The 24,143-nt window shown below is 41.1% G+C and overlaps 2 protein-coding genes across 2 annotated transcripts; both read left to right on the plus strand.

Moving 5' to 3' along the window:
• The first annotated feature begins 1,824 nt into the window (after nt 1-1,824).
• Nucleotides 1,825-10,331, plus strand: BAG1 (BAG cochaperone 1). The gene is made up of 7 exons (XM_017884784.1): nt 1,825-1,918; nt 2,368-2,509; nt 3,439-3,519; nt 5,929-6,044; nt 8,129-8,236; nt 9,424-9,486; nt 10,045-10,331. Exons 2-7 carry the CDS (start codon nt 2,449-2,451, stop codon nt 10,129-10,131), a joined length of 516 nt encoding a protein of 171 aa, XP_017740273.1. The 5' UTR covers nt 1,825-1,918; nt 2,368-2,448; the 3' UTR covers nt 10,132-10,331.
• Nucleotides 10,332-20,489: 10,158 nt separating this feature from the next.
• ZNF658 (zinc finger protein 658) lies at nt 20,490-24,143 on the plus strand. Its single transcript, XM_017884785.1, is given in 2 exon segments — nt 20,490-21,253; nt 21,256-24,143. Coding segments are annotated over 2 exon segments (2,745 nt in total). The 5' UTR covers nt 20,490-20,751; the 3' UTR covers nt 23,499-24,143.

Here is a 24,143-nt window from a genome sequence, read left to right on the forward strand (position 1 = left end):
GGTCTCTGAGTTCCCTTAGTATTTATTGATAATTATCTTTACCATCTTAAACATAAGGGAGTAAATCAGCAGTAAGACATAAAGATCTTTGTGACCTGAATAAGTTCAAGGAAAATGCTGTGCCTTGAGATGCATATGCAAACATCTCCATAAACCTTTTAGCAGTATTGCTCCAACAAATCCCACCTTATTCCTAAAAGCGGTTTTCTCTTTGCTCAGTAAACAAAGCACACAATGGGTTTTACACGGAGATGTTCCATTGCCCAGGGACGGGCAGGAGACAAATGTTTTCTCTTACTTGAGATTAAGAGAATGGTGATGACTTTTAACCACAAGCAGCCTTTAGGCACTTGTTTAACAACCTTTAAACCTTAAATCACCATAGCACATATCTCTTGCAAGGATAAAGTTGGGGGTAGGGTCACAGATTAATAGCATCTCAAATATAGAACCAAATGGAGTCTCTTAAATCTACTTCTTTCTATATAGACACAGTAACAGGCTGACCTCTCTTTCTTTTCCCCACACGGAAGCGTGGGTTCTTGGTTGTGTCCGTGGAACTGTCTTTTGTACACTTTTCCATGTGGCCGGTGTATTTTGTCTCTGGCCATTTGTGCGATCCTGGGTGTTCGAGTTTGTCCGGGCTTTACGTCGTGGGCCTGGTTGTGTTTGTGTGCCGGCGCAGTTATTGTGGTCTTTGTGTCAGGCATATATTTGGCCATGTGGTCTACGACTGCTCTGTGTGTAATGAGTCAGAACTTCGTGCCTGCGGGGGTGCTCCTCATCTGCTGAGTGCCTTCTCCGTGTGGCCACATGAGTTGGCTGTGGGTCCAAGCGTTGTACTCTGGGCACCCTTTGGGTCTGCCTACTGTTGGAGTTGACACACAACCAAATGAAGTCAGTACACCGGAGAGCTAAGTCCATGAGGTTTCCCCAGAACCAGCTAGGGGAGGCTCAAGGGTCTGGGAATCTGGAGACCTGGATTCTAGATCCTGCAGTTTTGAGTGACCTTGGGATGGACGGCTTCTTTCTAAGAATCCGGTTTCTCCTCTGTGAAGTAGATTTGGTAACCCTGGCTCCCGCTGACCTCATGGAGCTGTTGGGGGAACCAAACCTTGGTGTAATGTACTGGACACAGGCTCTCTCCTTATTGTCCACATCCCTGGAAAAGAACTGGCGTCTCTCCTTCACAAAGAAAGGCTCTGCTGTTCGTATTCATTTGTCTGTCTACTTAGCACCAATCATGGATGCACTCAAGTGTGTCCAATGGGAGAGGCAGAGGAAAGCAGTCACTTGCCCCTTACAGCAAGCGAGACGAGACCAGTACAATACAGGGTACAGGGCAGTCAGGCCACAGGAAGCAGATGGCTTGTGATGAAAAAGGTGGGCTTGGGAATCAGCTAGATCTGATGTCAAGTTCTGATTCCAACAGTTGGGTCTCCATAGGCAGGCCTTAACTTGCCTGAGGTCACAGTTTGCTCATCTGTGAAATAAGAAGTAATAGGTAGATCTACTTCGTGGGGTTTTTCTGAGGATTAAATTTGATTATGCGTGAAATGCCTAAAATGTTAGCTGATATCATTCATATTGTTAGTTATTATAATAGAGGAAACAGAGATCCTTGAGGAGGTCACCAGAGGAAAGCTGGGTGGCATGGGGGCAGGCTTTGTGGAGTAGGTGGCATATGAGCTGGGCCTTGAAGGCTGGGTAAATAAATGTAATAAAGTGTCACCCTCTATTGGTTTATGTGAAAGAATCATCTTTGTCAAATGCTTTTCTTTCTCCCCAGGCAATGAGAAGCACGACCTTCATGTTACCCCGCAGCAGGGCAGCAGTGAACCAGTTGTCCAAGACCTGGCCCAGGTTGTTGAAGAGGCCATAGGGGTTCCACAGTCTTTTCAGAAACTCATATTTAAGGGTAGGCATTTCTTTTTCTTTTTTTCTTTTTTTTTTTTTGAGACAAAGTTTCACTCTTGTCGCCCAGGCTGGAGTGCAATGGCGTGATCTAGGCTCACTGCAACCTCCGCCTCCCCGGTTCAAGTGATTCTCCTGCCTCAGCCTCTTGAGTAGCTGGGACTACAGGTGCCCACCACCATGCCGGGCTAATTTTTGTATTTTTAGTAGAGACGGAGTTTCACCATGTTGGCCATGCTGGTCTCGAACTCCTGATCTCAGGTGATCCACCCACCTTGGCCTCCCAAAGTGTTGGGATTACAGGTGTGAGCCACTGCGCCCAGCCAAGGGTAAGCATTTCTTTTCCAGCTTTTCCTTATGGCCAAGCGACAGTTTTAAAACTGCTTAACTTTTCCTAATAGTCACTCTGTTTTCAAACTGGGACAATTTTTATTTATTTGTTTATTCATTCAGTTCTTCAACAGATATTTATTGAGGACCTGCTAGGTACTGGACACTTTCAAACATCTGGACAGGTGTCAGATTTGAAGTCTTATGATGATGGCAGAAATCTCACCATTTTTGATGAAGCTCATGGGCAGTCTTCCCTGGCTAGGTTAGATCATCTTCCCATTATATGTTACCATGGTACTTCCTGCTGTTTTTGCATCACTTCTATGAAATTACTATTAAATAATCATTTTCTTAGTTGCTTAACATCTGATTTCTCTGTTAGAATAACAGCCTCCGTGAGGGTGGAGATACTGCTGTGTTTCCAGTGCCTCACATTGTTCTGACTCAAAGGAGGTTTTGAACAAACTTACTGGGGACCTGGATGTGGTGGGCTCAGTGGATGGATGATGCTCATTTCTGCCAGGACCCACACCCTCCTAGCCCCTGTCCCTTGTCTTCCCACTCCCCTGAGAACCCATTATTCTGGTATCCACTGGGGAAAGACTTATCCCATTGGGTGTCAGTCATTATAAATAATTTAGTAATAGGCATTTTATTTATATTTCATAATGTAATGTATTGTCTTTAATTTTTAAAAATATTTTATTTGTGAATTATAAACACAATAGAAATTCATGTTTCAAAATAGAGGAATGCTTGAAAAAGATAATGTTCCCCTGGATAAAACCCCTCAATAACACTGGGTCATCAGCATTCATTGTGGCATTGAAGTTTCCTGCAACAAATGAGCTTTAATGCCTATTGTAGACTGTAATGCCTACTGAAGACTTTAAAGTCTTCTGTAGTATGGTTCATCAGCCCCCGATGCCTGAATATTTGGCTCTTTCCAGTTTCTCACTAATATGAAAAGGTTGCACTGAATATTATTGTATAGTGGTTACTGTGGAGTCACATGTCCAGTTATTTGTTGAGGATGAATATGTAGAAATGAAATTACTGGGTCACGGCACCCTCTAAAAAGATACCAATTCTCATTAGTGAACACACTGGTCTATTTCCTGTATCGTGCTGAAATGTATTTTCAGTGTGGTACAATTATTACAAGTTGGCCTACCTTTCTCCTCTTTTTAGGAAAATCCCTGAAGGAAATGGAAACACCATTGTCAGCACTTGGAATACAAGATGGTTGCCGGGTCATGTTAATTGGGAAAAGGTAAATTGCTTTTTCCATCAGAAATCCTCAGAATCAAATGACTGAAGTCTTTTATACAGGTTTTGGTTTAGAAGACCAAATTGGGGGCCGGGCACGGTGGCTCAAGCCTGTAATCCCAGCACTTTGGGAGGCCGAGACGGGCGGATCACGAGGTCAGGAGATCGAGACCATCCTGGCTAACATGGTGAAACCCCGTCTCTACTAAAATACAAAAAACCAGCCGGGCAAGGTGGCGGCGCCTGTAGTCCCAGCTACTGGGGAGGCTGAGGCAGGAGAATGGCGTGAACTGAACCCGGCGGACCCCGGCAGGACGCCCTGCCAGGAGCCTGAGATCCCGCACCCTGCACTCCACGCCTGGCGTGACACAGCCCGCCAGACTCCGTCTCAAAAAAAAAAAAAAGGACAGAGCCCCATCAATTTGCTCGCCTTCGGACCAGATTCTGCGTTGATAAAACCCCTCTCTAAACAAATACAGCCTTTATTTGTTTTATAGGATTACCAATTTTGTTGTTCTCATACCCTCCTGCTCCTGTTGGTTAGAACTTTTGCTCTAAGAAATAGGAGCGGTTGTGCTGCCTTAATAATATGTTTTTTGTTTTGGTGGTAGAATCTGGGTCTGGTTAAAATGGTGCCTGGGACAAGTCTCATTCACTTGGAGTAGAATTAGCAAGAGTCTGGTGTTAAAATAAACTTGTAGATATTAAGAATAATCTGTTCCAGTTCAGGAGCCTCTCTCCCTTTAACCAACCTTTTAACTAAAATCTCCCACAAGGGAAAACCTTTGACTGGAAAGAAAGGTTCAGACTAAGAAACTGAGGGGAAAAAAAGACAGATGAGGTCAGCAACCCTTAAGGTGATGAGAGAGGGCTGTGGCCAGCCCTGCATTGTGACACAGCGAAATTACTGAGCAGATGAAGTTCCCTTATTTTGAGTGAGGTGACTGAGTAGAGAGAGGGCAGAGATTAACAAAGTGAAGGCAAAGAAAATCTAATCCAGACTTGGAACTGCCAGGAGACTGGAACTCAGGACTTAGCTACAAAGAGGAATGAATAATTTGGGATAGCATAACTAAGCAGAAAGCTGCTAGACCTCTCTGTCAAATGTTTACCTGAGAGAAGGGGGAAATATTCTAAATTTCTTGCTTCAGGGTCAGGGAGAATGGTGATGGGGAACAGGCAGAACCAAGGAGTCAAGTTTGAAGAAACTATAGGACTTTTACGTGGAGCTGACACAGAGCTTATGGAGTGAAGTGTGAAGTCAAGGAGGGCACCATGGCACATACCTGTTGTCCCAGCAGGTTGGGAGTCTGAGACAGGAGGATCACTTGAGTCCAGGGGATTGAGGCTGCAGTGAGTTATGATCATGCCTGTAAACAGCCACTGCACTCCAACTTGGGCACTGTAGTGAGACCCCATCTCAAAAAAAGAAAAGTCTGAACTTAAGTCTACTCTACCTCTTTTGGACGTGTGATCTCATGTTATTTTACTACATTAAGCCTCAGTTTCATCATCTGTAAAGCAGCAGTACTTCCCTGATGGAGTTGTGGTAAGGCTTAAAAAAATAATATAGGTAAGGTGCTCAGGATAGTGTGTGGCATGTAGGAAGTGTTCAATAAAAGTATTCATCGTTGTTAACCAGCATCATGTTAAACAGGAAAGCTCAATTGGAGGCTGCCATTTAGGAATTCCATTTAAAGGAATGGTAGAATTCCACCTGACTTGCCATTCTGGACTCCTCACAAGTGTTCACTGAAATGTGATTATCTTCCAGGCTTCAGTCTTGGTTGTTGATCAGTCTAGGGCTGAGACGGAATCTGGCAGTTGGATTGTCTCTATTCTCTGTACCCAAGCTGTCAGGGCCCACACCAGAATGTTTGCCTAACACCTTCTCTCTAGTCTGGAGTCTTTGTAGATGGAAAACTTGATGTATAACCCTTTGACTTGATTTCCAAGAAGCAACAGAGTTAAAAGCATTATTTCTAGGTGAGTGGTTTCGTGCAGTTGTGGTCAGGTATTTTTCCTGACAGAGGCTACTGTTCTTGTTGATTGCTTTTTCTTTTTTTGCCGGGGGGGGCGGGGTGGGGGGGCCAGTCTCGCTCTGTCACACAGGCTGGAGTGCAGGTGCACGATCTCAGCTCACTACAACCTCCACGTCCCAGATTCAAGCCATTCTCCTGCCTCAGCCTTCCGAGTAGCTGGGACTACAGGCGCCTACCACCATGCCCGGCTAATTCTTTTGTTTTTTTCAGTAGAGACAGTGTTTCATCATGTTGGCCAGGCTGGTCTCAAACTCCTAACCTTAAATGAGCTGCCCACCTTGGCCTCCCAAAGTGCTGGGATTCAGGCGTGAGCCACCACACCCAGCCTGTTCTTGTTGACTGTTGGCTTTGTTTTCTTCTTAAACATTTTAGAACAGTCCAGAGGAAGAGGTTGAACTAAAGAAGTTGAAACATTTGGAGAAGTCTGTGGAGAAGATAGCTGACCAGCTGGAAGAGTTGAATAAAGAGCTTACTGGAATCCAGCAGGTAACTCTCTTCATGGACCTTGACTTTCTGCCTTGTATCAGAGCTTCCTGGATATAACTTGTGGTTATGGGGACAGGCTCTGCAGTCGGACTCCCTGGGTTCAGATCCTAGATTCACCCTTCCTCTTACTGAGAACAAGTTTATCTTTGCCTCAAGTTCCTCATCTGCAAAAAGGGAATAATGGTGACATTTCCCTCTTAGGATTGTTGGGAGCATTAAATAATGTAGATTGAGCTTGACACATACTAAGTGCTTTATAAGCATTTATTGTCATAGTTATTGTCAAACCCCAGCCAGCATCCATTTATGCTCACAGGAGAGCACCTACCATGCTAGGATCATGAATTGTCTGAAATAGAACAAGTAGCTTCTCTCTGGGCTGTTGTAATGTGTTTGGCAAGGCAAATAACATTTTGTTGGTTTATAGAAGGTCCAAGTTGAACATGATAGTGGGGTTGGAGGGGGTCATCCTATTCAATTCCTTATATTAGAGATGGGGTACTGAAACCCAGTAAGGATTAGGACTAGCTCAAGACCACTTATTTATTTTTCCTTCTCATTGTGTAACATTAATTGGGGTGTGTTTGTGTTTTGGGTTTTTTTTTTTTTGAGATGGAGTCTCACTCTGTCACCTAGGCTGGAGTGCAGTGGTGCAATCTCAGCAGCTCCCTGCAGCCTCTGCCTCCCGGGTTCAAGCGATTCTCCTGCCTCAGCCTCCCGAGTAACTGGGATTACAGGCGCTGCCTGCCACCACATCTGTCTGATTTTTTTGTATTTTTAGTAGAGATGGGGTTTTACTATGTTGGCCAGACTGTTCTCAAACTCCTGACCTCAAACTCTGCCCGCCTTGGCCTCCCAAAGTCCAAAGTCCAAAAAAATCCAAAGTCCAAAAGTCCAAAAAAACCCAAAGTGCTGGGATTATAGTCATGAGCCACCATGCCTGGCCTATATGTTTGTGTTTGCCCGGCCTATATGTTTGTGTTTTAATTACAGAATACATGCTGACTGTACAAAAGTTTTAAGTACATGTATAGGCACTAATATGGAAAATAAAAATTATCCATGAGGCCCCATCTCAGCGATAACCATTACCGAAGCCTGAAATACATTTTTCATCTTAAAAAAATTGATATAATGTTATATACACTTTATAAACTATTTTTTTTGGATAAAAAATTAAATGTTTTCCTATGATGGTATTTTTCAAAGCTTGCATGCATTTCATCTTGTATAAATGTATCATTTACCGAGCCAGTTCTGTATTGTTCATTTAATACTATTTTTACCATTATGTGTAATGCTTCTTTGACTATCCTTGGACGTAAATCTTTTTTGACCATTCCTGTTTTTTTTAGTAGAATAAATTCTTTGAGTTGGAATTGTTGGTTGATGTTTAAAGCTCTTGCTACATGTTGTGAAATCTGTATCTGTAGCTCTTGGCTGTGATAAACATCCTCAGAGATCCCTGCTATCCAACTCTTGTCACCAGCTAACTGGTCATTAGGCCAAGCTATGTGAGTGAACCATTAGACAATTTGATAAAAATAAGCACTGCTGCCATTTGTTAGCATGTGTCTGTGCCACAAGTTAGTGACACATGTACATATATTCCCTTTACCTCACAGTAACCCTCTAGGGTGTGGGTATCATAATCTTCATTTTTAAAATGAGGGTACTGAGACATGAATAGGCTAAGTAATTTGCTCAAGATCACAAGTTAGTAAATGGCAGTCAGTTTTCAAGCCTAGGCTTTGAAGACTCTAAGCCTGTGCTTTTAACATCTGCCTCTTGTGCGCAGGTATACACTTGTGATTGGGGGCTTCACTGGCACCAAGCCTCAGGAGGGAGGCATTTGCAGCCACAGTGGGTCATACGAAGTAGAGCAGACTGCAACCTGATAGAATTCTTGGACTGGCCCACGGCCAGTCTTTTAAATTTTTCCAAGAGATGAAGTTGTGGATCTGAAATGTGGCCTGGCCTGCCAGGGCTATGGTGGACTCAGTGTGATCGCTTCAGTAGTATTGTGGCATGGAGTTTTCCATCAGCCTCAAAGAACCCTTGCAGTAATTCATTAATTCCCACAGGGTTTTCTGCCCAAGGATTTGCAAGCTGAAGCTCTCTGCAAACTTGATAGGAGAGTAAAAGCCACAATAGAGCAGTTTATGAAGATCTTGGAGGAGATTGACACACTGGTAAGTAAATATTCAGCTGAGAAGAACTAGTTTTCTTTGTCTTTATTTCAGTCACATTCACTCTTTCAGTAATGTACTCTCCTATTGTCTGAGCAAACCCATCACTTGAGAATATTAAGCATCTACTATTGTGTGCCAATCACGTTGCTTGGTCCTGGGTGAATGCACAATGATAAGACAGTTCCTGCTTTCTAGGCACTCACAGCCCTCCAGTATAGGACTTTAATCATTTATACTTATGTTTGCCAGTAGCATCTGTAATCATCATGAAGCTGGGACCCAAGGAGTCCACCATCTCATGGTCAAGGAAACAGGTTTTCACTTTCTCTGATACTCATGTGACTGATAATTCTGCAGGCCTCATTACTTACAGAGGATTCAGCCAGACCCAGATCTTATGAGGCTGCTGAAACATTAACTCAGGAGTTCTCTTTTGCAGATGATAGTAATGATATCTCTAGCCTGATGCTTCATTCTTGAAGGTGAACTGCACTGTGTGTTTCTGTTGGACAGGGTGGGTGTAAAGAAGCAGCAGCGCCGGGTGCGGTGGCTCACGCCTGTCATCCCAGCACTTTGGGAGGCCGAGGCGGGTGGATCACAAGGTCAGGAGATCGAGACCATCCTGGCTAACACGGTGAAACCCTGGCTCTACTAAAAATATAAAAAATTAGCCGGGCATGGTGGCAGGCACCTGTAGTCCCAGCTACTCGGGAGGCTGAGGCAGGAGAATGGCGTGAACCTAGGAGGCAGAGCTTGCAGTGAGCCGAGATCGTGCCCCTGTACTCCAGCCTGGGCGACAGAGCGAGACTATGTCTCAAAAAAAAAAAAAAAAATGCCAACAGCAGGCACTTTTGAGCCTCACAATGAGCCCATGGTCTGGCCAGGGTAGAGTATCCATACATATGAAACAATAAAAAAACAAAGTCTGTGTTACAGATGAGTTCCTACAGCCCAGACATGGAGAATACAGGGAGCTTTTATAGGGACAAGAGCCATGGAAAGGCAATATAGGATACAGACTCAGGGAAAGGGTTCCTGAAAATGGACATCTCATTTACATTGGTGATCCGTGACCTGTTTTGTATACTGTGGGTGTTTCTTATGTGTTCTCATGTCATTTTCACGGAGGATTATTTGTTACATGTTTACTATTAACTAACTTGTATTATCAACTTACTCTTCCATAGATCCTGCCAGAAAATTTCAAAGACAGTAGATTGAAAAGGAAAGGCTTGGTAAAAAAGGTTCAGGTGAGTTGTGTAATAGTGCACAACAAGGCATAATATGTTAATGTGTAGGTATGCATGTTTATCTGTTCAGAGTTGGTAGTATAGAAGCATGGTGTGTGGTATAGGCTCGTTTTGGTTATTACTTATTTATCAACAGGAACCCCGAACGTCAGAGAAGAGCCTTATGTTCCTGTAATTATATTTGAATTTGAACTATTTAGGGAGGAAACTCACTGGAGAGCAGATAGGGCTGACACGTTACGCAATTCCTGGAGGCAGTATTCATGCATACAGTGCTTCCTGCGATTGTTCAGTTGCTGTGCAGTGGCCTTGTGGCAAAGCTCCCTGCCTTTACCACCTTTTAGGGGATTGCTGGCCTAGAGCATGGTCAGAATGCTGGTCCTGTGCTCCCTCCCTCCCCTTACCTTGGAACCCAGGCCAGTTGCCCATCTCCATTCATGCACAGTCTGTTTTGAGTCTCAGCCATGGGTTCCCCAGAATGGCTAAGCAAGGAGCCTTGTGTGGGTAGTGGTTGGCTATCCCTGGATGGGCCCTTACTGCCCTTTGTGTATTTTCTAGGCATTCTTAGCTGAGTGTGACACAGTGGAGCAGAACATCTGCCAGGAGACAGAGCGGCTGCAGTCTACAAACTTTGCCCTGGCCTAGTGAAGTATGGCAGAAAGAGGCTGTGCTGCCCTGAAGAATGGCACCACCAGCTCTGCCGTCTCTGGAGCAGAATTTACCTGATTTCTTCAGGGCTGCTGGGGGCAACTGGCCATTTGCCGCTTTTCCTACTCTCATCCGGTTCTCAATGAAAAACAGTGTCTTTGTGATTTTGAGTAAAGCTCCTGTCTGTTTTCTCCTTCTGTCTCTGTGGTTGTGCTATCCAGCAATCCACCTTTTCTGGAGAGGGCCACCTCTGCCCAAATTTTCCCAGCTGTTTGAACCTTTGGATGCTTTCTTTGGGCTGGTGAAAGGTCTAATTTGCCTTGGGCTAGTTTCAGGTTTATAGGCGGCCCCAGTCTTCAGATACATGAGGGCTTCTTTGCTCTTGTGATCACGTAGTCCCATAGCTATAAAACCAGAATCACCAGGAGGTTGCACCTAGTCAGGAATGTTGGGAATGGTCTAGAACAAGGTGTTTGGCACATAAGTAGACCACGTATCCCTCATTATGACCTAATTCCAGAACATCTGGCTGGGTTATTGGTTTCTAGACTTTGTCCTCACCTCCCAGTGACCCTGACTAGCCATAGGCTATGAGATATCAGGGGGCCATTCCTTTGACGGAGCCTGTGGTTGATGCAAGGCTTTCTTGTTCCCAAGCAAGTCTTCAGAATGTTAGAACCCAGTGTTGACTAAGTCTGTGCTTGAAACCGGGCCAGAGCCATGGCTTAGGAAGGGCAAAGAGAAGGCACCAGAATGAATAAAGCAGGCAAGTGGTGAAGCCAACCCATAAACTTCTCAGGAGTGACATGTGCTTCCTTCAAAGGCATTTTTGTTAACCATATCCTTCTGAGTTCTATATTTCCTTCAAGGCTGTTCTATCCATTTTGTGGACTGCCCCCCACCCCATCATTGTTATTAAAAAATTGAGGCCTGGCACAGTGGCTCATGCCTATAATCCCAGCACTTTGGGAGGCTGAGGTGGGTGGATCGCTTGAGGCCAGGAGTTTGAGTCCAGCCCGGGCAACATAGCAAAACCCCATTTTGCTTAAAATAATAATAATAATAATTAACTCAGCGTAGTGGCATGTGCCTGTAATCCCAGCTACTGGGGAGGCTGAGGCACGAGAATAGTTTGAACCTGGGAGGTGGAGGTTGCTGTAAGCTGAGATTGCACCACTGCACTCCAGCCTAGGTCACAGAATGAGACTCCATCTCAAAAAAAAAAAAAGAGTCGGGTGCAGTAGCTTCTTCCTGTAGTCCCAGCTACTAGGGAGGCTGAGGCTAGAGGATCACTTGAGCCCAGGAGTTTGAGTGTAGTCTGGGCAACACAGCAAGACCCCGTCTCTAAAAATTTAAGTAAAAGTAAATAAAAAGGAAAAAAAAAACACCGTTTATGTGCTTATCAAGTAGAAGAGTGTTTTGCTTTTTTTTTTTGATTAATCATTTGATAAATCATTTCGTGGCTGTAGTCATAATTTATGCTTAATAACATTGAGAGTAGCCTTTTGTGCTAGAACTCTACCTAAAACGGTCAGTTGCTGTCACCCCATTCTTTAGCACAGTGCGCCGTAGACAGACTTCTAAAAGGCCACTCTGAGACCCACATCATTTGGCAGAGAGAGTCGTTGAAGTCTCAGGAATTTAGGACTGGATAGGTTAAGACCTCAGACAAGGTGGTAGAGGTGGACTTGTGGACAAGGCTCAGCTCCCAGCCCACCGCACCCCAACTTTAATCAGAGCGGTTCACTATTGATCTGTTTTTGTGTGATAGCTGTGTGGCGTGGGCCACAACATTTGATGAGAAGTTACTGTATACCGAACTGCCGAACACTGTTCCAAATTGTTCATATATATTAGTCATTTAATTCTCACATAACTTCAGAAGTAGACAGATACCCTTATTTTAGAGATGAGGAAACCGAGAGAACTTAGGTCATTAGCTAAGGTTGTAGAGTAAGCGGCAAAGCCAAGACACAAAGCTGGGCGGTTTGGTTTCAGAGCCAGTACTTTTCACCTCTACTGCTCTGAACAATACAGTATAACAACTATTTACATTATATTAGGTAGCATAATTAATATGGTGATGATTTAAAGTATACAAGAGGATGTGCATAGGTTATATGCAAATGCTATGCCATTTTTATCAAGGACTTGGGCATTTATGGATTTTGGTATTCAAGAGAATCCTGGAACCAACTCCCCAGGGGATGACTGTATATGTAAACATCACCACAGTTAATTTTCATCACCTCAAAGAAACCTGTACCCTTTAGTTACCACTCTCCTGTCCCCCCCGCCCTCTGCAGCCCTAGGTAACCACCAGTCTATTTCTGTCTCTATAGATCTGCCTATTTTGGACATTTTATATAAATGGAATCATACATAATATGTGGTCTTTTGCGATTGGTTTATTTTGCCTAGCATAATGTTTACGAGTGCTGTTATAGAATGCATGTTTCATTCTTTTTATGGCCAAATAATGTTCCATTGTATGGATATACTACCTGTCTGTCCATTCATCAGTCAGTAGGTATTTGGGATTCCACCTACAAATAATGCTAATATAAACATTTATTTACAAGTTTCTGTATGGACAACTGTTTTTATTTCTCTCGTGTGTATTCCTAGGAGTGAAACTGCTGGGTCATTTGGTATTCGTGTCTTTATCTGTTTGAGGAACCACCAGACTGTTTTTCTAAATGCACCTTTTTCCGTCCCTAACAACAGCATGTGGGGTTCTGATTTCTCCACATCCTCACCAATACTTATTATTTGACTTTTTGATTTGAGCCACCCTAGTGGATACGAAGTGATATCTCACTGTGGTTTTGATGTACATTTCTCTATTAGTCAGCTAGGGTTATCATAATAAAATACCATAGGCTGGGTAGCTTAAACAATAGAAATTCTCATGATTCTGGAGGCTGGAAGTCCAAGATGAAAGTGCTAATAAGTTGGTTTCTGGTGACGCATCTCTTCCTGGCTTGAAGACAGCCACTTTCTTGCTCTATTTTCATGTGGCCTTTCCTCTGTGCACATGCATTGGGAGAGAGAGAATACTCTGGTGTTTCTTCCTCTGCTCATAAAGATATCAGTACTACTGGATTAGGGTCCTTCCTTATGACCTCATTTTTACCCTTTCTGCCTCCTTGAAGGCCTTGTCTGCAAATACAGTTACACTGGGGGTTAGGGCTTCAAGACAAGAATTTGGGAAGGGCACAAATAAGTCTATAACAATTTCCCTGGTCACTAATGATATCAGGGATCTTTTTATATGCCTATTAGCTTTTGTACTAATAAATGATTCCAGGAATCTTAAAAAACTATAGTTTTCAATGTCATGTTAAGAGCAGAAAAGTAAAATCATCTTAATTATTAGAAGTGAAGCACAATTAAGATTTCTGTTTGAAGTCCCACCAACAAATAGCATCACATAAAGATGGGCATCATTTAGATCAAGCATGTTGCCAAGTCACTAAATGTAAATTATTGGATCACATGGATTGTCTAAAAAGGATATCCCTAAATGAGTAACATAGAAAGATCATTATAAAACATCGGTAAAATTGTTGAGTCAGTAAAGATAAAATAATGTAGGTTTCATGTTCTGTATCATTCAGATTTGAATTCAGGCAATAAATTCATTAAAGTAGGAAGAGCTCTCGTTCAAGAGCACAGGGAAATGAAAACCTTTAAGGATTTGAATGCCTGCACCAAATAATATAATATCAATGTTTCCAAAACATAAAATAATGGAGTTCTAAGAACTTCAAACTCACTAGAATTAGGACATCATAATATGTCTTATCTGATTAAACAGTAGGTACAATGGACAACAAGTAAATATGCCTAGAGAGGGTATAAATTACATTTGTATTAAAGTGAACCATACATTTGTGTATATGTATGCTAATGCAAAAAACAAAACTTTAATGTTTTAATGGAATAATGATAAAATAGTGAGAGTATACTATTAGTTTAAAGAGAAAACCTCAATAAATTCAACAAATTAGAATAAACACAAACAGCATTCTCTGAACCTAGTTTGCTAAATCTAGAAATTAATAATAAAATGAAAAAAATCCACTTGAAAAAATTTTAAAGTATCTCTTTTAAACAATATGCAAAAAACTGTAATGCAATTTTGGATTTGATTTATGTAATGAAATAATTGTAGCTGCAAGTTAGAAACCATCAGATATAGCTAAAGTAGTGGACAGAAGGAAGGTCGTAATCTCATTAATAAATTAAGCAAGAACAGCATCAAAAATACAGTAATGAAAGCAGAATTTAAAAGTAAAATTAGAAATTAATTGGCTAACACGATGAAATCCCATCTCTACTAAAAATATAAAAAATTAGCCGGGCATGGTGATGGGCGCTTGCAGTCCCAGCTACCCGGGAGGTTGAGGCAGGAGAATGGCATGAACCCGGGAGGCATAGCGTGCAGTGAGCCAAGATCACGCCACTGCACTCCAACCTGGGTGACAGAGTGAGACTCCGACTCAAAAAAGAAAAAAGAAAAAAAAAGTAGAAATAAATGGAAAACAGAAATGGAATATTTCTTTACAATAAAAATAAAATGAATTAAACTTTAGCTAACCCTATCAAAGATAAAATAGAGGAAACACCTATATAATAAATTCAAGGGGGGAGACATTTATAAAGATGTAATGCTATACCAAACACAATCCCATTCATAAAGACAGTGATACAGGAGGATTTGCTGCTCTACCAGATATTGAGGCTTTATGTAAAACTCTGTGTAGCTAAGTAGCATGGAGTTGAGGGGTGGGATGGTTTAGTAAATTAGTGAAACAGAGTAGAAAGTTCAAGAAAAAACATGCACTTGATAGACAGTGGTCTTAGATAGATGACATTGGAGAACAATGGGGAAAGGATATTGAGGTATCCATGTAGATCAAAACAAAAAAATCAAATTCAGTTGGCTTAAGACCTAATTATCAAAGCAAAAGTAGAAATATTCTAGAAGATCATAGAGAATAGGTTAATGACTCTTCTTAGGGAAGGATTTAATAAAATAGAGAATGCATTACCAGGGGAAGGATGAAGTAAATGTATTCCTTTCTACCCACTAAGTGCAGCTGAATATATGTTTATATTATATAGGCATGCCTCAGAGATACTGCAGTTTCCATTCCAGACCACTACAATGAAGCAGATTTCGCAATAAAGCAAGTTACAATTTTTGTTTTCCTAGGGCTTATGAAAGTTATGTTTACACTATACTTTAGTCTTGTAGATGTGCAATAACATGTCTAAACAACAGCATGCATGCCCTATTTAAAATATTTGATTGCTAAAAACTGCTGAGTCAGACACAAAGTGAGCACTGGCTGTTGGAAAAATGGCGCCAACAGACTTGCCCAACTCAGGGTTGCCACAAACCTTCAGTTTGTAAAAAATGCAATATCTAGCCAGGCACAGTGGCTCACACTTTTAATCTCAGAACTTTGGGAGGCCAAGGCAGGCAGATCACTTGAGACCAGGAGTTTGAGACCAGCCTAGCCAACATGGCAAAACCCTGTCTCTACCAAAAATAACAAAAAAATTGGCCACTCATGGTGGCTTGCGCCTGTAATCCCAGCTATTTGGGAGGCTGAGGCATGAGAATTGCTCGAACCTGGGAGGTGGAGATAATGGTGAGCTGAGATCTCACTACTGAAGGGTGGAAAGAAGAATGCAGATGCACTAGGGGTCTTGGCCCCTGACAAAATACAAGGTGGTTGTAGTGTCATCAGAGTCCTCAGGGGGCCCTTGATCTTTCACCCAGGCCCAGGGTTAATGTAGAAGCCTCGGCCGCGTGCGGTGACTCACGCCTGTAATCCCAGCACTTTGGGAGGCTGAGGCAGGTGGATCATCTAAGGTCAGGAGTTCGAGACCAGCCTGACCAACATTGCGAACCCCGTCTCTACTAAAAGTACAGAAATTAACCAGGCATGGTGGCAGGCACCTGTAATCCCAACTACTCAGGAGGCTGAGGCAGGAGAATCACTTGAACCTGGGAGGCAGAGGTTGCAGCGAGCCGAGATTGTGCCATTACACTCCAGCCTGGGGAACAAGAGCGAGACTCTGTCTCAAAAAGAAAAAAACAAAAATGTAGAAGCCTCCTCTTCCACCTCCAGGGCATCAGATCAGTCGGGGACCGGACTTGCATCCCCACGAGGCAGGCAGTGATGCTGCATCTCACTCCCACTAGTATAACTTCAGAGGAGGCTCACTAAAACTGAATATTAATTTTGATAAAGTCCGACTTATTTTCTTTTACAGAACCTGCTTTTGTTGTTCTATCTAGAAACTTTGAAACTCAAAGTAACAGATTTAGGAATCCTGTTTTCTTCTAGAAATTTTACAGCTTCAGTTTTTACACTGAGTTGATAATCCATTTTGTGTTAAATTCTATATGAAGTATGAGTTATGTGTCAAGTTTAATGTTTTTGGAACAGGGAGTCCAGTTATTCCAGCATGACTTTTTGAAAAGATTTGTTACTTCTCCACTGAACAGCATTTCCACCTTTCTTAGAAAACAGATGGCTGTGTATTTGTGGGTCTGTGTTTGTAGTTTCTATTCCTTTTCATTCATCTACATGTCTTTCCTTATGCCAGTACCACATTAACTTGATTACTCTAGCTTATTAAGTTTTGAAGTCAAGTACTTCTCCAGGTTTCATCTTCTGTATAAATCTTTAAATGAGGTTCATGATCTTTACAAAGGAAACATGTTGGCATTTAAACTGGGGTGGCATTGAATCTGTAGAGCAAATTAAAGAGAATTGACAACAATGTACAGTCTTCCAGTCCATACACAAAATATCCCTACTGATTTATTTAGTATTTCTTTGATTTCTTTCATCAATGTCTTTTAGTTTTTAGAACACAGATAGCGAGGCTTTTTAAATTTTTGTTTTTAATTTTGTTTTGGTGCTGTGGTAAATATTGTTTCTCTGATTTAAAATTCCAATTCGTCATTGTGTGTTTGTAGGCATAGATTTGTATATTGGCCTTAGATTCTGCCCTTGCTAAAAACACTTATTAGTTCAAGGAGCTTTTAGATTTTAATTTTCTGTGTGAAGTTTACTCTGTATCTTTGTGTTTTTATTCTTGCCTTTTTGCACTGGTCAGTCCTTCCAGTGCAATCTTGTGTAAAGGTACTGGTAATGGGCATCCTTGTCTTTTTCCTGATCTTAGAGGGAGAACAGTCAATCTCTCTTGAGTATAATGTTAGTTATAGACTTTTATAGATTATTTTATTAAATTAATAAATAGGTTTTGAATTTTGTTAACATTTTTGGCATTGATGTATTGTGTGATTTTAGTTCTTCAGACTACTGATAGGAGATTACATTGACCTAAAATGTAGCATAAAAACTACAGTTTTTATAGTATTACAGTGTAGTAACTGGCATTTTTTAGGTAAATTTCACTGATATATTATCTGTGTTTATATATTTCTGTGCACTTTTTGGGACATTTTTGCATTTATGTTATGGGAGATACTGGTCTGAAGGTTTCTTTTCTTGAATAGTATTTGCCTAATCTTGCTATGAGGATGAGGCAGGCCTTATAAAATGATTTGGGAAATATTCCATCTTTTATTTTCTAGAAGACATTGTGTAGGATTGGTATTATTTCTTCCTTGGATGTTTGGTAGAATTCACTAGTTAAAACCATTTGGTCCAGAAGTTATTTGGAACTGCACATACACACACGCAGACATATATACATACACACACACACACACACACACACACACATTTAGAGGAAGATTTAATTACATTCTTAAGCCTTATTTACATATACGAACATAGTTAAAATTTGAGTAAATTACACATTCAGTTAACATATCCTCCATTATACTGAATTAAGTTAATATGTTACGTTGTCATAAATATCCTTTTCACTGACCGCTCCTTTAGAAATAAATGTCTTTTAGATGATTCTGCCATTATGTTTTAACATTTGACATAGAATATGTTCTCTGTGGTTACAGTACACATTGACGTACCCCTTCTTTCCACTTAGATTGTCCAAATAAAGGTAGTTTGCTTTTATAGTTAGAAAAAGAGAGAGATTAGAATGCTCTTACAAAACGATGTCAGAGCTAGCTACTTCACTTTTCACCATATAAGGCTATAATAAGAAGTGAGTAGTCTATAACCCAGAAGAGGTCTTCACAAGAACACAGTCATGTTGGCACCCTACTCTCGGACTTCCAGTCTCCTGAACTGAGAAAAACAAATGTTTATTCTTTAAGCCATTTAATCTATTGTAATTTGTCATAGTAGCCCAAACTAAGACAGAGTTATTGTTAATGCTGTTTTATGATCTCGTGAATGTCTGTTAGTAGTTAGTCCTCTCTTGCATTTTTGGTATTGATAATTTGTGTCTTCTCTTTTTTTCTCTCTGATGGTTTTTATCATTAAAAAAAATAATTAAGCTTTTGGTTTGACTTGTTTTCCATCCTTCTACTTTCTTTCAATTTAATGTCCTCTCTTTGTTTAGTTTCTTAAAGGGGAAACAAGCATCTGACTGGAGGTCTTTCTTTTCAAATATAATTTTTTTTTTTTTTTGAGACAGAGTCTTGCTCTGTCACCCAGGCTGGAGTGCTGTGGTGCGATCTCGGCTCACTGCAAGCTCCACCTCCTGAGTTCAAGCAATGCTCCTGCCTCAGCCTCCCAAGTAGCTGGGATTACAGTTGTGCACCACCACGCCCTGCTAATTTTTCTATTTTTAGTAGAGACGGGGTTTCACCAGGTTGGTCAGGCTGGTCTCAAACTCCTGCCTTGTGATCCACCCGCCTTGGCCTCTCAAAGTGCTGGGATTACAAGCATGAGCCACCACACCTGGCCAAAATAATTTAAGCCCTAAATTTATCTCTGTGTACTACTGCCTTAGCTGTATCCACAAATTTCTGTATTCTTGTGTTGTTTTGTTTTCATTCACTTCAAAATACCTCATTCGAGAATTCTTCTTTCACCCGTGGGTTAATTAGGAATATTTAACTTACAGTCGATTTCTGGTATAATTTCTCTGTGACTCAAGATCATCCTCCGTATAATTTATTTCATATATATTTGTGAAAGTTTGTCTTACAGTCTAGAATGTAGTCTGTTTTGATGATTGTTCCATGTGCATTTCAGAAGAATGTGAATTCAGCTGTCGAATGCATTATGTTTTCAGGTTTGAGGCCATGGTTATCACAAGTGCTACTTTATCTTATCTCTTCTGTTTGAGTTTTGGGCCTACTGTGTATTCCTGTCTCTGTTCTTCTGTGCTGCTTTTCTTCTTCTTTCCTTCCTATAGCTGCTATGAGTTCCTGTCAGTGCCCTAACACAACTTATTATATTCTTGCCCTTGCAGATCAAGACATTTGTTCCATAAATTAAATAATAATTTGGTTCTAGACAGAATTTTGGTAGTGGCTGCTGTGACCATCTCCTGGCATATCCCAAGAATGGAACTTTCTCAGGATTCTTCATGGCTCATGGAAGGAAACATACAAGAGCATGCAGATCCTCTGTATCTATGGCAGGGGAAAATTAGCTCCCTGCCTCAGACTCCATGGAACCACAGGAGTGTATCATTTTGGTTTGGCCTGTGCATGAGAAAACATCAAAGGTGTTTCCTGTTCTGTTAGACCACCATTGTCTCAGACCTCTGACTGGAAGGAGCAGGCTTTCCTTTGTGCTCTTTTTGTCTGTGCCTGTCAGCGCAGAATTGTAGGTTTCTTCAGCACCCGGTCAAAGATATAGAATAGCCTTGGAATTCTCCAGTGTGTCATTTCTTAAGTCCTGAAGTTCACTTTCTTTCCATTTTGTAGTCTTTGTTTATATTTGTTAGTTTTTTGTTTTGTTTTGTTTTTTTGTCTAGGGATTTTTAATTGTAAGAGGGAAGATGTGGGAGGAAAGGGGCTACTCCACCTTGACTGGCCCCGGAAATAATTCCTGTTTTATAAACAACATACATGAGGAGAGAATCTGTCTGTGTGCATGAATTATTTAATCTTTGGAAACGTAATCTTTAATAAAATACATAACAAAACACGGGCTGGGCACAGTGGCTCATGCCTGTAATCCCAGCACTTTGGGAGGTCAAGGCAGGAGGATCACTTGAGCTCATGAGTTTAAGATCAGCCTGGGCAATATAGCAAGACCCTGTCTCTACTAAATACTAAAAAATTAACAGGACATGGTGGCATACCCCTGTAGTCCCACCTAGTGGGAGGATCGCTTGAGCCTAGGAGTACAAGGATGCAGTGAGCTATGATCACGCCACTGCACTCCAGTCTGGGTGACAGAGCAATACCCTATCTCAAAAACCAAAATCAAAATCAAGACATGAGTGTAAGTTCTTCTCCATGACAAATGTAAGATTTATAGTATATTTTAAATTTTTCTCATTTTAGGGTATTTTAAAGTTGATCACATCAAAGGGATCTGGGAAAAACAAGAAAAACCTCTGTGGCAAGAAATATTCATCAGTGATGCTGACAAAACATTAAGTAAAGAAGGACAGAAAGTTTTAGAAAACCCATCTAATCTGGAAATAGCTCCAGAGTTTTCAGAAAAACTACCCTGTAAATGTGATTCTCATAGAATGAATTTGCCAATCGCTTCTGAATTAATTATAAGTGAAAGAAAATATTCAAGAAAGAAGGCTGAATACACGAATGTGTGTGAGAAATTGCAGCTTGATATTAATCATGAGAAAGCTCATCCTGGACAGAAATCTTATGAACATGGTAAAAATGCGAAAGCTTGCAGTTATAAGAAAGATCAGTATTGGAAATTTCAAACTTTGGAGGAATCTTTTGAATGTGATGGATCTGGACAAGGTTTACATGATAAGACAATTTGTATTACACCTGAGAGTTTTCCAACAGGAGAAAAGTCCTGTAAGGATGATGAATTTAGAAAAAACTTTGATAAAACCACTTTATTTAACCACATGAGAACTGACACAAGGGAGAAATGCTCTGATCTTAATGAATATGGGACATCCTGTGACAAAACTACCACTGTTGAATACAATAAAGTTCACATGACTATGACACACTATGAGTGTAATGAAAGGGGGATTAATGTCAGTAGGAAGTCACCCCTCAATCTCAGAGAACTATTACAGGACGGAGTGCTTTTGAAAGCAATAAATGTGAAGAACATTTTAGCCAGAGCTCAGCCCATATAGTACATCAGAAAACACAAACTGGAGATAAATTTGGTGAATATAATGAATGTACAAATGCCCTCTACCAGAAATTAGACTTTACAGCACATCAGAGAATTCACACAGAAGATAAATTCTACCTTTCTGATGAACATGGGAAATGCAGAAAATCCTTTTACCAGAAAGGACACCTCATTCAGCATCAGAGGCCCCACTCAGGAGAGAAACCTTACCAATATGAAGAATGTGCGAAATCCTTTTGTTCAAGTTCACATCCCATTCAGCATCCTGGAACTTACGTGGGATTCAAACTTTATGAATGTAATGAATGTGGGAAAGCTTTCTGTCAGAATTCAAACCTCAGTAAACATCTGAGAATTCACACAAAAGAGAAACCTTGTGATAACAATGGCTCTGGGAGATCTTACAAGTTACCCCTCATAGGACACCAGAAAACAGATGCAGAGATGAAACTCTGTGATGGCAGTGAATATGGGAAGACATCACATCTCAAAGGACATCAGAGAATTCTCATGGGGGAGAAACCCTATGAATGTATTGAATGTGGGAAAACTTTCTCCAAGACATCACATCTCAGAGCACATCAGAGAATTCACACAGGTGAAAAACCCTATGAATGTGTTGAATGTGAGAAAACTTTCTCTCACAAGACACACCTGAGTGTACATCAGAGAGTTCATACGGGGGAGAAACCCTATGAATGTAATGACTGTGGGAAATCTTTTACCTATAACTCAGCCCTGAGAGCACATCAAAGAATTCACACCGGTGAGAAGCCCTATGAATGCAGTGACTGTGAGAAAACTTTTGCCCATAATTCAGCCCTCAGAGCACATCATAGAATTCACACGGGGGAGAAACCTTATGAATGTAATGAATGTGGAAGGTCTTTTGCTCATATTTCTGTTCTCAAGGCACATCAAAGAATTCACACAGGGGAGAAACCCTATGAATGTAATGAATGTGGGAGATCTTTCACCTACAATTCAGCCCTGAGAGCACATCAGAGAATTCACACAGGTAGAAAACCCTATGAATGTAGTGACTGTGAGAAAACTTTTGCCCATAATTCAGCCCTCAAAATACATCAGAGAATTCATACAGGGGAGAAACCCTATGAATGTAATGAATGTGAGAAAACGTTTGCCCATAATTCAGCCCTTAGAGCACATCAGAACATCCATACAGGGGAGAAACTCTATGAGTGTAATGAATGTGGAAAAACTTTTTTCCAGAAGACACGCCTCAGTACACATCGGAGGATTCACACAGGGGAGAAACCCTATGAATGTAGCAAGTGTGGAAAAACTTTCTCCCAGAAATCATACCTCAGTGGACATGAGAGAATTCACACAGGGGAAAAACCCTATGAATGTAACATATGTGGGAAAACTTTTGTCTATAAGGCAGCCCTCATAGTGCATCAAAGAATTCACACAGGGGAGAAACCCTATGAATGTAATGAATGTGGGAAAACTTTCTCCCAAAGAACACACCTCTGTGCACATCAGAGAATTCATACTGGGGAAAAACCCTATGAGTGTAATGAATGTGGGAAAACGTTTGCTGATAATTCAGCCCTCAGGGCACATCACAGAATTCACACAGGGGAGAAACCCTATGAATGTAATGAATGGGGGAAGACTTTCTCCAAGACATCACATCTCAGAGCACATCTTAGAACTTGCTCAGGGGAGAAACCCTATGAATGTAATGAATGTGGGAAAACCTTCTCTGAGAAGTCATATGTTAGTGCCCATCAGAGAGTTCACACAGGGGAGAAACCCTATGAATGTAATGTATGTGGGAAGCCATTTGCCCATAATTCAACCCTCAGAGTACATCAAAGAATTCACACAGGGGAGAAGTCCTATGAATGTAATGATTGTGGGAAAACGTTCTCCCAGAAATCACACCTTAGTGCACACCAGAGAATTCACACAGGGGAGAAACCTTATGAATGTAACGAATGTGGGAAAGCTTTTGCCCAAAATTCAACTCTGAGAGTACACCAGAGAATTCACACAGGGGAGAAACCCTATGAATGTGATGAATGTGGGAAAACTTTTGTCCGTAAGGCAGCTCTTAGAGTACATCACACCAGAATGCATACCAGAGAGAAAACCCTAGCATGTAATGGATTTGGGAAGTCCTGAAGGAATGCATCCCTTACTACATGTAGTGCAGAAACTCATGTCACATAGGCTGGAAACTTGTTTCCCTTAGCCATTTCCTTTTCCATTAGGCTCATAGCTTGTCAAAAAATGCCATTCATCCAGGTAGGACTGACCATGGAATGTGGTGCTAATGATACGTATTACACTTAACCTTGGCTGTTAAAAAAAAAATACCCCACAGTCTTTCTGGTGCATAAGATGGATTGGAGGTTATTTCTGCAGCAAACACGGGTCCCGTGTGTTGAAAACCATAGAGCAGAAGGTCGAGGAAGCTAGAGTCTGAAAAGCTGGAACAGAATTCACTTCGGGGTCTGCACCAGGGTTTTGTTTTTGTTGCTTTAAAGCAAGAATTAAAGTTTATAGTCTGTTAAGCTCTTGCAAGTTTGACTTATGAGTTAAATGCACATAGTTTAACCTGAACTTCCTATTAGAGTGAGATGAAACCCTATGAGTATAATCAGTTTTAGAAAAACTTATCAGTTTATTGTGCATCAGAGACTTCACATGAAGAAGAAAACTTGTCAACATCCAGGATGATCAGGAGCCTTCATTAAAAATCAGAAAATTTAAGGAAAAACCCAGAAGCCTTCACAAAATGAATTGCATTAAACATCAAATAATTAT

The sequence above is a fragment of the Rhinopithecus bieti genome, unplaced genomic scaffold, assembly GCF_001698545.2.
Source record: "Rhinopithecus bieti isolate Rb0 unplaced genomic scaffold, ASM169854v2 scaffold_13400, whole genome shotgun sequence".
In the NCBI taxonomy this organism is placed as follows: domain Eukaryota; kingdom Metazoa; phylum Chordata; class Mammalia; order Primates; family Cercopithecidae; genus Rhinopithecus; species Rhinopithecus bieti.